We start from the raw sequence: 13,592 nt of genomic DNA on the forward strand, positions 1-13,592 counted from the left end.
TTTTGGCACCACCCACAATTAACCCACCTGGCCACACACACTTAATCCACAGCTCTGCCTACTCAAATGAATCATTTTTTGTGTTGTTTGCAATTTTCTCAGAAGTTCAAACCATCACTAAGCCTTTCAAAACATCTTTCATTCCTTATCTAAATCACAGTTGTTCACATTTGTTATGATATCTGGGTAAAATGTGCAGATTTTCTGCTCTGTCTTTATATATATTCAGAGGGCTGTACTGGGTCCCGTAGAAGAACACTACACGTCTACTCTGTGCACACCAGAACACAGTTTTATATTGAAATATGAGATGAAAGTATTGATTGTGATTCCTGAATCAAAAGGCTGTCCTTGTTGCAGCTGCTGATACGGTCATCCTACTTGTAATATTATATCCACCCAAAGGGGCTGTGATTGCTCAGAAGTTCCAGGAAATCTGTAACAATTTAGTTAGCAATTTCCACAAGCACTTTAATTTGAAGTTAACGCGGGTTGAGGGAATTGTTATTTTATAAGTAGATTTGGTTATTAATGAGACTCATTAGAGATCATTTTTGTCACACCTCCTAACTCAGTTCAAACCCTTCCTTCCATTTAAAAATAATTGTAGCTCGAGTCTTTGCTGGAATAAAGATGTTTTTTTTCTTTCCACAATAGCCGATTTAAACATCAACTTGTGGTCAGTGTCATGCCTAGAAAATCATTATTTCTCAGTCTGGGGCTCAGCTTAAGATGGCATTGTATTTGCTAAATGTCACTTGCAATTAAAGTTGATAATGTTACCGAGAAAAGGTCACATACCAACCTGTGTGGCGGAACGGGACTCTGGGGTTGAAACCCCCCCCCCCCCCCCCCGCCTGACAACGCACGCGCTCAGTCACACTCCTAACAGGCCGACATGTTTTCCTGGTCATTGTGCTTTCAATTACACACATTACACTGATTAGATTTACATTTCACTTTTTATGGTTGCTCTAATTGGCTGAGATGATTGCAAATTAGGCAAGAGGGTAAGTGTAGCATGGGCATCCGTCTGTCACCTTGAAATGGACAGACTAATGCAGACTTTTGGTTTTGTCTGCCCATTAATCTGCTAATTTCATGATCGGTGTGAGGCAAGTGATCAAATTTAATAGGGTGCCTATTTTCTCCAGCAAGCACCCTTTTTGACTTGGCATTTTGTGACCTCTAGCTTGGATAAGGGAATCATTTGTGGTTAATTAGCCTTGTAAGGTTCGTGTCACTCATATCCTTTTTTTTTTGTGGTGTGTCTAATTGTTCTGCTTCATGTCTTGTGACCCCCTCAGGCCTCAGTATTACAAGGTGATAGAAGAATGCGTGTCCCAGGTAGTCCTGCATCGAAGCGGCATGGACCCGGACTTTGGCTACAGCAAGAGACTGGACGTGGACTTCACTCACCTGATTGGTACCTTTTAAATTGCACCAGATGAACTCTCTGTTGAACGTTTAAAAAAGTTTAATACATGTCGTCAAGACTTCTCCGATAATGGAATAAACTGAAATCAGGATCAGATATTTTTCCTTTGAAGCTCCGTGCCGCAGGAGGTGCATCACTGCTGTTGCTAAAAATGTTTTGATATTTTGCAGTCATTCTCATTATCCTCCCAGATCTGCCTGAGATTCCTCTGCCAAACACAACACCTGCAGTGGCTTGACATATAAGATCCGGGTCATCTAATTATTGATGAATAATACATTCTGTGTGGCAAAGTGTATGCTGTCTCTTCGGAATCATTTTAAATGTCGTTTTTTTCCCACAGTGAAGGTGTCTGTCAGTCGTGTTCTTTGCATTATAGAGAGAACATCTATTTGCACTGCATTACTAATGGACAGATTTATTTTGTGCAGACAAGAGAGAGAAATAACACCGTTTTGTTTCCCTCTGTAGTGTCACAAACAGTTCTGTGACTTGCCAACAAAGGGTCATTAAAAGTTACCAGAGCTATCCACAGAGGACTGATGCAGTGTCTAATAAGTTTTCTCACTCATTTTCCTGCAGTTTAATCAGTTTGTAAAAAAAAAAAAAAAAAAAGTTGCAGGGATGAATTTTGTAACATCCACACATAAACCGTGGGCTTTGATGGCACCACCTCCTAATGTCGATTTGAAAGATGCAGTTCCACCCTTGTTTTTTCTACTTCTCATACTATGGCGTTGGCCCCGAACAACAATACTGTTTGCTGTGGGAAAACGTATCGCATGATGTGTGATCTGACAGCAATTAACTTTCTAGACACTTTAGGCTTCAGATGATTTATCAACAGGGTAATTGTACAATGAGCGTTTTGTGCGTACGCTGAGATTTTATAGAGAAGAGTTAGTGAAGAAAGTACGATATGAATTCCTTGACTTTCTGCTCCAATCAAGATTGTTATGGTATGGAGTCTGACGATTTAAAGACACTTGTCAATAGAGTAGGATGAAGAGAAGAGGAGGGTGAAACAGTACCACAAATGGATGAGCCAACAGTTGCACAGTATGACTGATTTCAGCGAATGTGAGGCCGTCATTGAACACATCATGAAAACACTTTCCCCGTTCTTGTCCCCTCTTCACAAGGTTAACACAGCAGTTGCATCAGTCGCCACTGCTGCCCATTCTACTTTGTCTGCTTTTCTCCAAGGGCGGATATGTCATTTATTTTCCTTTTTTTAATGAGTCCCTTAGTATTACATTTCATCCCAACCTATTTCAAACTACCTTTCAATTGAGGACACGTGTAGATCCATTTAAGCATGAAGTATCTCATCTTTAGGTGAAAAAAAGAAAAAAAGAAGCTTAGTCATTCTGCTGTTATGATATAGGGCATTTTAAGACCACCTTACTGTCCTAACAGACTTTTAAAAGAATGAATTCCTGTCACAAGAGCTTAAATGTGCTTAAAATCTCACTAAAGTTAATGCTGCACGTCCCACCCAGTGCTACTTTAGACATCTCTCATCACTATCGCTGTCTTGTCTTGCAGATCAGTGTGTGGACAAAACCAAAGTTGAGGAGAGTGAGCAGAAGGCTGCAGAGTTCTCCAAAAAGGTGAGACATTAATCACTCCCAACAACCCTCCCTTGGTTGGCCAACTCCCCATCAGGAAAGTTTTTTTTTCTCCCTCAGAGCTCCCAGACAAGCTATTGATTTTCCATGCCCTGATCAATAGCTGGCTGTGACGCTACATGATCCGTATCAGCAGTACAAGAATCAATGGCGATCTTCTGATGTATACTTATTTGTGCACCGTGCCAGGGGAGAGTTAAGTTATGTGAGGGCTCTTTTTGTGCATTTTAACCAGGCCCTTTAGGATGTTTCTCTTTATCTTCCCTTTCCCTTAAATCCTCTGATATCTATTCCTTTTCTGCTTTATTGATTTATTAGGTTTCTTTTTGGGCAAATACAATAAACAATATTTTACTTGAAAAACCTCGCCTCAAGCATACCATGCATGATATTTAAAGGCATCATCTTGCGTCACTGCTACTGTCTGGCACACGAAGGGGGGTCCAGGATATGTTGGTTTCTTAAGAGTCTTGTCCCACCAGCAAAGCACGCACCCTGCTGGGCCAGTGAAGTCATGGTAGCGACAGGGTTCGGTTTCTGCAAAGGTTAGATCCATCATCATACATGAAAGCCAGGCCTGAAAGAAAGACAAAGGACAACAGGGCTCTAGGGCCATGTGAGCTATGAATAGAAATCGGCCTGAGAGGCGTGTTTCGGTGTCTGTTGATGTGCCCTGTGGCCGTTCTCCGGAGACGCCGCGCCGCTCACCAACCTGAGTGTGTTTACATCTTTGTACAAATATTTGTTATGGGCACATAGACATGCTTGTGCCTCTTTTTTTTCTTTCAGTTTGATGAGGAGTTCAGTGCACGGCAGGAGGCCCAGGCTGAATCTCAAAAGAAGGAAGAAAGAATCAAAGAGCTGGAGGGGAAGATCCAGGCCCTGGAGTCCCAGGTAAATCCATAAAACGAAAAATCCCACCACTCTGCAAAACAGTGTTACATTCCCCCAGAGATCGTTCACAATGTACGGCTTCCAAAAAAAGCACAGAGAGGAGACCGTTGAAAAAACTTGTCAAGGAGCCCTTTTAATCTGCTTTTAAAGTGAAAAAACATGTCATTCAATCTTACAGAGTATATATCTATATAAAAAGTTTTCTTTCAGATCAAGGTAACAAGGAGTAATGGCACCACTGGAAAAAAAAAAAGGGGGCTGATTTGGTCAGAAGGATACTTTTCAGACCCACTTACAGACGTGATGCGGCTGTAAGTGGGAGTTATCATCCATGAAGGAACATTTGATTTAATAAAGGGTCAATCTCCTTCCTTAAGTTGTAGCTCTTTTTATGCGCGAATTGCTCTATTGAAGCTTTTCCTATGTAATTCTATCATCAAAGAGATGGATTGCATTTCCTTTCCTGGTCTCCACATCATTTCTTCCCAGGCAAAGCCTTCCGTTTTGAGCACAGAAAATGACTGCTATTTCCCCCTTAACCCAATTTCAAACACTTTAGTACTGTCTTGAGACAAAAGGGCAGTTTGCCTCCCTGCTTAGAGAATTGAATATAAACCAGCGTTGAAAGACGGCATAGCTACATTTGAATCAAAGATTGCCTTTTTTCCTTCAAACATTCATCTCCGGTTGCCTGTTTTGGCACTTCCTGTCTGATACACTGAACCTGCAACACTGGAAGATTTTTCTCTTGTAATATTTTTATCATTCTTAGATCCACAACAAATGCTGGGTTGTGGCAAAAGCTTTTAGTTGTTGTCCCGGCAATTGTCACATAGTTTTTCCTCTCCAGAAACTGAATGTGTACGGGCCTCACCCCTGCACTTTATATACCTGAGTGCTGCATCAGCATCTTCTTCATTTTTTTTTTTTTTTTTTCTTACATGCATTTGTACCCAAACTAGTTCATCCCTCACCTTCCAGAGACTACGTACCCTCCTGTCTTAATGAGACCATAAGACTCTGAATGTCCTCTCCACCTGCTCTGCTTCCTCGCCCCCCCCCCCTCTCTCTCTCTCTCTCTCTCTCCTTCCACCAAACAGCACTGTCAGAGCTGAATGCATCAGGCTGCGTTACCTTAGCATGCCCTCTTTCCCTTGTTGGGAGCTTTTTATGTTGTTTCCAAGTGTTTTCTTCCCCGTAATACACCTCCACCTCCCCCCTCGCCCTCCCCTGACAGGCCTCTGTCTTTTGAAGACTGACTGACTGCGGTGCATTAACAGGTAGAGCGGAGCAGGGGAGCCCTGGAGAGTCAAGCCCTCTCTTCCTCTGTTTGTCTGAAAGCTCCTTCAAAGAGCGGCGACTGCTTCAGAGCGGCACATCAGTCGACATTAACCTCAGCAGGATAATATGTCTCTTTTTTTTTTAAGGGCATAAACCTGCATGAATGTAGTCATAAAGACTTTATCATATCCCCTATACATCTTGGCAGATCATGCAGGAGTATACAGGTATGCACCGCAGGGCCCCTTACCCTGTGGGAGTTTAAACGGGGATCACTAATTCGCTTGACTTATTTCGATTCGATTTTTGGGTTGTAGTTTATAAAGACAACAACACTGTTATCTTTTATTTCACACAGGTTTCCATATAGACAATACGATTCCTATCTCTATCCCTAACACCCCAACAGTGTCCTCCCCTCAGACAGATGTGCTTTGGTTTCTTCAGGAAGACATGGCTCAGATAGTGTCTTTTTCAACCTAATCCGTGTTTGACACACTGCTGCAGAATGCCATTAGCTGAGAGAGCACCCGCCCTTTAATTCGTCATGCCGACTGGTTGTCAGTTTGTCCATCAAAGCCACTTGCACTATCGCTGCCATTTAGCCCGAAAATAAATGAAGTGGGAGCTAACTCTCACCTTTCATCTCCCGAATATGAAAACATGTGCATGCCTGAGTCACCCCCCCCCCCCCCTTATTTGTGAAGAAACAAATTTAATGAGAGTCTTTCGAGGGGAACTTTGCCTTTGTAACGAGCGGCCTGTTTGATGTGTCTGTTTCATTATCCCTCAATCGAGTTGAGTGGAGCCTGTAAACATCCGCACAGGACACAAATCATAACAAGTGGAAATCATCCACCATTCCCCAAAAACTTTGCCTGCAACCACTCAAGGATGGAGAAAAAAGGAAGCTTTTCATTGAATTGGCTGTGGATGTGATGAATAATGTAGCACTGCAGTGCTACACTGAAGCACTCTGCGCCATCCCATTAATAGGTTTTAACAACCTGGCGGTGTAGTAGCTGACCCAGCTGTGCCCCAAGAGAGGCTGGAGGTGTACTGAACCATTTTCTCTCTCTTTTACCGCCAGGCTACCTTCCGCCCTGGATGATTACAGAGTTTGACTCAACTGATATTGACAGCGCAACTCACAATAGAGAGATAGAGCCAAGATTTGACTATTTAAATCCTCGACACACGTCCAGATGTCTTCCACATGAATCCTAACATAAGCAGTTTGAAAAAAGAAATGCTGGTCAGAAGCAGTCCATACTGTACCATACCTGCTTGAAATGTCTCCACCTTGCTCTTTTAAACTTAGATATCTCAAAACCCCCCAACATTTAATCCCTAAGGATAAAAGATACAATAAAACATCATCTTTGCTTTCAATATTGCACTTTACTTCCATTTTCTGGAATTCTTAAAAAAAAAAGTTATTTTTAGCTCACTTCACTAAAAGTTTCGTTCTTCTTTTTCCATTATACACATGAAATATTTAGTCCTCTACAGTCTATAGTAAGAGAGATTCTGTAGGAATAATTCTCTAAAAAAAGAAAAAAAAAAGATCTCTGTAACTGTGTGGAATTATTCTTTTGGCAAGGTCGTGAAAGAGAGAAATATCAAAGCAAAATGGGTACATTTCTAAAACAAAGACTGCACTGTGAAATCAATGCCCATCACACATCTGAGAGTGTTAAGTTGAAATGTATTTTGCAATGCCAAAAAAAAAAAAAGAGGAAGAAAAAAAGGGAAATAGAAGAAAGGCTTGGAAGGTGCACTGACTGTCAGGGATGCTGTGCCTTGTTCCTTTCATGCTGCAGTCAGTGCTCTACACTGATGCTCTTTTGAAGCTAGATTACATCTTGTTTTAGGTGTAAAAGTACAGTACACTCTGCCTTTTGCACGTCAAATAGCTCATTCAGACAAAATGGGAATATAACATTGTGCTTCCATTGTCATTAACTATGTAAGGGACGTCCTCTTTCCCATGCTTGCTTTTTTTTCGGTCTTCTTTGTGTTTGCTGTGAGTACCTGTTCTCTTGTACTAGTGTTCTCCTTCTTCTTCTCTGTCTGTCTAACACACCCCCATTTGTGCCTCTCTGTTGCCCTCTTTTGTGATGTTGTGTGTTCCCATGGTGTGTGTCTGCTCTATGTGTGTGTGTGTGTGTGTGTGTGTGTGTGTGTGTGTGTGTGTGTGTTGTATCTGCACAGTTAACTATTGAAAAAGACAACCTCAAAGAGGCTCAGACACTCATCAAGGAATATGAAGCCAAGGTGGGTGTCCTCTTTGCATGCATGGCCCTTTACATAATCTCACATTTGATCACCATCAAATCAAAGTTATGTGGTAAACGATTTGGATTGTTTCGCTTCAGATCTTTTATGCCTTGAAAAAGACTCAAACTGATTGGGCGACTGATTTAGTCACCTCTGTTCTTCCCTTTGCATGTGTGTCCCGCACACCATTTTGAACATAATTATTCAAATCTGCTGCGAGTTTGACACGTTTGTAGATTCAAGTTTTACGCGCCAGGAAACAATCTGCAATGCTCCTTTTCATCATAGAGAGATCTCAAACTGTCAAACTAAATCAATGTTGTAAATGTTTGCGCTGGTTTGACACCACACTTGATGAAATACTTAGCGTGTTCAAATGAATCATCCTTGAAAAAAATAAAAGATCAAATCAAAAAAGCCCTCTATTTCAAGACATTTATTCTGTTGTACGCAATTAAAATCTTTTGTAAACTCTAAAGGTTTTTTTTATATAGACACACATTTCCTGCACGTCTAATGCAATTTTCATAAGTAAACACTTTGTGATTGAATTCCTCTATCAGAGATGAGATCGGGGCATAGATTTAATCACACAGCGCTCAGAGTTAATTACCTGCCAATGCTGACCTCCCCATTGACTCCAGAAGACTATGAATCCAAATTGGATGGGTTGGATTTCATATTAGTCCTGACTTTTACTTAAATCTGAAGCTCCACGTGGGTTCAGAGGAGCCAAAAGGCATTAAAACAAGTGCGCAAGCTTTTCAGAAACAGTATCTTACCACACTCAACAGAAGCATATTTATAAAGGCAGCCTTTGATGGATTTAAGAATTCATTCAAAATTTTAAGCGGTAGAATAGCTCTGTTTCTGAAAAAAAAAAAATGTACGTCTCTAGATTTGTGCATGTGTTCTGCAGTCTGTGTTTGCTGGTTCAGACGCAGACAGGAACACATACACATGCATACGGTGGGCTACATTGCCTGCAAGTTTGATGTTCCCCACAGAATTCAGTATGAAATGAAAATATATCAGAAGTCACGATACGCCATTGTCACATGATTTACATTTATAACTGTTACACACTTTATAGATCATTTTCTTTTTCATTGTGTTACCTGAGGAGGAACACCAGTGGTAGTAATATTGGATCCCTCGGGTTCTGTGAAACACTAGACTTATTACTATTGGATAAATCAGCTTGCTAGAGAGAGAGAGCGAGAGAGAGAGAGAGAGATAAAGACACGAGGGCCCTTGCATGCGGAAACAACTGCGCTCTAATTTAGCAGCTAATTTGCTTCCATTCCCTCAAATTAATCTTAAAAGAGGAAACGGGCCACAGAGGGCTTCAGATTGACAGACATGCAATCATTCGCTGTGGATATTCACCACAGGGCTGGGTGATGTATGTGAGCAGCTCCTTGCAGAACACCTTCTTAATTTTGACCCTAATAAACAATTTGCCGATGCCATTATGTAATAAAACACAACTTAATGCCTGTCAATATGAAGCCTATCACATTTAACAAAAAACAATCAAGTGAGTGGAGGAAAGACCGTGGTGAGGAATTGGTTTTGGAAGTGGAAATGCTCTTCGGTAAGATCTGGCATTTAATCAGCTTTATAAATCTACGCCTGTCTAATCTTGAATGTCTGTAATTTTGTATTTGCATAACTTTTTCCTACACATTTTTCAGTTGGCATTATCACTGACTACCTGTGTATGCGGTTTGTGTGATAGTGCAGATGTGTCGCAGGACAGATAGACGTTGCCTTATCAGCCGCAGGTCTAATTACTTCCCTGTCTCCTGTTTAATAGCCTGCCATTGTGAGGACTCATGAAGTAGATTTGATAAGAAAGCGACGTTCTTGTCTTTTGTACATTAAAACAGTAGTATATTATAGGTTTCACAACATTTTGTTCATTAATATCGGCAGCAATTTACTCACAACGTAAAGCAACAGGCTTTATTCAATTAGCTATATATGAATATATGGATAAGGATTCAGTAGTTATTGTAGACAGTTAGACAAAATGAAATGTCTTGAAAGAAGAAAAAGAACAAATATAAAAAAGACAAGATAGTAAAGATGAAAAAAAACAAGGCCTTCTGAATTAAGTAAAACGACTTGATTCAATTGGCATCATAGAAATGTTAAAATCAAGGTAGGTCATCCCCAGATTAGTAAGAACAACTGAACAGGAGCTGAATGTAAGGATACGATCCCCAACACAACACAAGGGAACTCATGTAAACAGGTCGGAAAGTATCCACATAAAGAGACATGTTAACATATGAGAAGGAAACAACAGTGTGAAGACAGAAAGAACAGAAGCAGATCATACAGCCAAAATAAGCAAGACACCATCTGTTCTGATAAATCTAACATGTTAGCATTATAAGATGCACAAGTGTTGATGTCAAACAGTTGATGCTGTACACAACCATCCGGCCAACACCTTTTCCTAAACTTTAGAACTTTGTGCAGAGTCAATGTTTTTAGTCACCAAAAAACTCACCAATAAAACCAATATACGTATGAATATATGAATATATGTGAAGATATACTTAACTCAAGTCTGCATTCAATTGACATGTTTTAGTCATTTTGACTTCTTATTTATTTTGTTGGCCAACATTGCAATCTGTCACTATCATAATTATAAATCATTTGCTAATTAGCTGAGTTTATCTTTAACTTCTAATTCCCTCTTGATCCCAAATGCATGCAACACTTTCACGTGTGGAAGTGTCAACAAACACTATCAACAGTTTGTACATCCATGGTGGAGATAGATGTGAAAATGAATCTGACTGAGACTCAGACACCAAGCTAACAGCTCCGTATAAAATGAAGACAAATGTTGAATCCTGTTTTTCCCAGAGCAAAGTCAACTTGGCAAACACATTCACAAAATGTTTTGCCAATATGCTTTCATCTTCTCTTTTTGGCTCGTAAATATGTGACAACAGAAATGTAGATGTCCCTCTAATGGTGCCTTAACTTGTAAGCAACACTTAATGAACCTGGAAACAGGAGCCATAAAACCCTGCAACAACAAGCTTGTTGAGTCTTTTTTGCACATACTCCCTTCTCTTCTCAAATCATATGGCAAATATCTTATACACCAACACTCGTAAAACAAGGTTTTTAGCAGCACAATAAACTTCTTGAATGGTACAATCCAAACATTTACCCTTTTGACTGTTGCATCAGATTGAGGCCCGGTGAGTGATTAGACCATCGTTTACATTTCTTCCCTATGTTTGTAGATTGCAGCTGGTCCAACAGCACCCGGAGCGCCACCACCAGTACCAGGGGGCGCAGCAGCTCCACCCCCTCCCCCACCGCCCCCTCCACCACCTCCACCAGGCGGCTGTCCTCCCCCACCTCCACCTCCCCCTCCCCCTGGCCATGCCGGCATGCCGCCGCCGCCACCGCCACCTCCGCCCCCTGGAGGAGGACCTCCACCTCCGCCTCCACCTCCTGGTTGTGGACCCCCACCTCCTCCACCTTTCTTCGGGGGCCCCGGTGGGCCTCCACCACCTCCTGCACTGCCTGTTATCAAGCTGCCTTATGGACTGCAGGCCAAAAAGGCCTACAAGCCTGAAGCGGTGATGAAGAGGGTCAACTGGAACAAGGTATGCTTACCCAAGATGTGTGTGGATATTTTCACACATAAGATAAAAGAACTATAGTAGAAGTGGAACTATTATTTCACAATTCAAATTAATTTCAATGTAATCTTCTTACAATCAAGCCAGCATTTAGCACTTGCCTTGGAGAGTTATTGAAGTAACCCGTCACTGAATGTGGATGTTGAAGGTCCAAATTAAAATGTGCTCTATTCAATTACTTTCAAGGCAAACATTCTTTCAGGTATGGTTACACTGTTCCACTCTCAGCACTAATTTCAAAGCTTACAACAGTAAACAATTTTCATTGCTTAAATGTCCTTGAATTTTCCCATTCTGAGCATAATGGAATGAAGACTGGGTTTTGAAACTCACCATCACATTTGAATACAATTTCAATCAGACATTCTCTTGCATGTGGGCTCTATTTTACCACAGATCATTTATCCATCACCTCAGAGCTTCTTGGCATTATTGTGATGGTTCTTTGCTGATGCTCGTGTGACCTTGTGTACAAGCCCTCAATTACTGACAACAACCAAAAAAATCAGACTGATGCTTTTTACATCATTTAAGAATTGCATATTTTATTTAATGGTCTTAGTGGAATGAAGTTATCTTCTCAAAAGGAATTTTGAATGAGATTTCTCAGTGTGTTGAAGGTGATGTTGTTATGGCTTCACATTCTGTCTCCCCCCCCCCCCCCCCCCCCCATCAAGTCACTAAATTACATCCACAAATGATAAAAAGACATCTGGAAATGCAAGTTTATGTTAACTATTGCATTACATTGTAACCACATTACAGGTCACATTTCAGTCACCTCAAGGACTCTTTAAAATGCCAGTATGTAAATGAATGACTCTGTGTGGGAGTTTCCTGAGCAGTAAGGAAAGATATTAATAGTCATGTGGCAGTATGAAATATCAATCCTGTTGTGCACACTGGATCGTGCCATGATATTTTGGAACATAATTTGCCATTTTTCTGTGTGCAGTATACAGTCTGCATATAATTTGTGCGCAAGCAGTTGCTTGCATATTGTTTTATCTAGAAAGCAGAAACGAGTTAATGTGCAGGAGCATTAACCTTGCCTCCACAGGAATAGTAGTTTGGTGATGCAAATGAAATTCATAACCACCTGAGGAAAAACAATCTGTGTCTCTTGTGCCGATTAAGTGGGACAAGAGTCGTCTGTCTTCTCTCTGTGCAGCAGATGGAAGTAAGGGACTTTCAGGAGCAGCGATAGATGGGCTGCATAAAGAAGTTATTTAGAAATACTTTATATTTTCCATACCTACATCCCCTCTATCTACCACCCCATGCATGTCTGACAAGAGTCACTTAGATTTTTATTAAAAGAAAGGAGTTTTATTTTATTCTGAACAGTAATAATAAATAATAATAATATCAGTATAATATAATAATAACACCATACTGTTATTACCTAAAATTGAGTTCAATACATAACCACTAGGACAACTAAGAGTTGTTGTTGTCTTTTATGTAAACATCTGATGACTACTTTCAAATTTCAAAACCTATCATCGACCTTATGCTAACATATGGTGTATAAAATGACATCTTCACTCTTACTGTGGGGAGCTTTTAAATGGAAAGTAGGACTATTTGTACATTTTCAACTGCATTACATGTCCTCCTGTCAAGCTGGAGATGGCATAGCATTCTCAGTCAGAAGCAGTAACACAAGGCACTCACATGGGAGAAGCTTGGCTCAGGCACACACTGGGAAATGTCAGCTTTGTTTAAGTGCTAAATGCATTTTAAATCAGCTTGAGTTATTTCTTCCCTCAGTGTACTTCCACATTTGTGTCAGTGATTCCCACTAGAAATTATTAGTGAAGATTAAGCATGGGACTGTCCAAATGCCTAAAATACACAAAACATGTGCGTTTGTGACTGTTTTGTATGCAAAGCCCATGAAAAAACAAGATTCATATAATCTCATCGTGCTAATTAAGGGTGTGTGTAAACATGTGGGAATAGTAGAACAAAAGGCAACAGCGATGCAATGGGATTAAGAAAATAAAGTCTGCAACATTAAAATTACAACAACAAAAAGCGCTCCTTATTTAACTGAACATCAGCTCACTAAGGTAAAAAAAAGTTGCACATTTCTATACTCAAACATGGAGATGACATCTTTGTTTTGGTTGAATTCAGCAGAAAGAAAAACACATCTGTTGGCTGTGTTATTATTTTTTCACGTCACTAATGACGAATAATAATCACTAATTTGGTTATTCAGTTTGTCAACTTTGTTTACAATACAACACTTTGTTCACCAGTAATTTGAGACAGACATGGACAACAAAGATTGTGTGGTTTCGTTTTGATGGCTTTTGTGAAGGCCCATTTAACCTAAATATCGTTCGTTTAATCTGAAAACTTACTTTAAAACACTTCTAT

At 40.4% G+C, this 13,592-nt stretch overlaps 1 protein-coding gene across 9 annotated transcripts in view; it reads left to right on the plus strand.

Moving 5' to 3' along the window:
• The window catches only part of diaph2 (diaphanous-related formin 2), a 361,962-nt gene that overhangs the window by 122,029 nt on the left and 226,341 nt on the right, over window positions 1-13,592 (plus strand). For 7 of the 9 annotated variants that reach the window (XM_079352006.1, XM_079352004.1, XM_079352007.1 and 4 more), the window contains 5 exons: window positions 1,308-1,426; window positions 2,987-3,051; window positions 3,859-3,963; window positions 7,459-7,521; window positions 10,800-11,168. In XM_079352006.1, coding sequence (XP_079208132.1) covers window positions 1,308-1,426; window positions 2,987-3,051; window positions 3,859-3,963; window positions 7,459-7,521; window positions 10,800-11,168 — 721 coding nt within the window. The remainder of the gene's footprint in view (window positions 1-1,307; window positions 1,427-2,986; window positions 3,052-3,858; window positions 3,964-7,458; window positions 7,522-10,799; window positions 11,169-13,592) is intronic. The other 2 variants (XM_079352009.1, XM_079352012.1) reach the window with 1 other exon arrangement.

This window comes from Symphodus melops (genome assembly GCF_947650265.1).
Source record: "Symphodus melops genome assembly, chromosome: 9".
Taxonomy (NCBI): domain Eukaryota; kingdom Metazoa; phylum Chordata; class Actinopteri; order Labriformes; family Labridae; genus Symphodus; species Symphodus melops.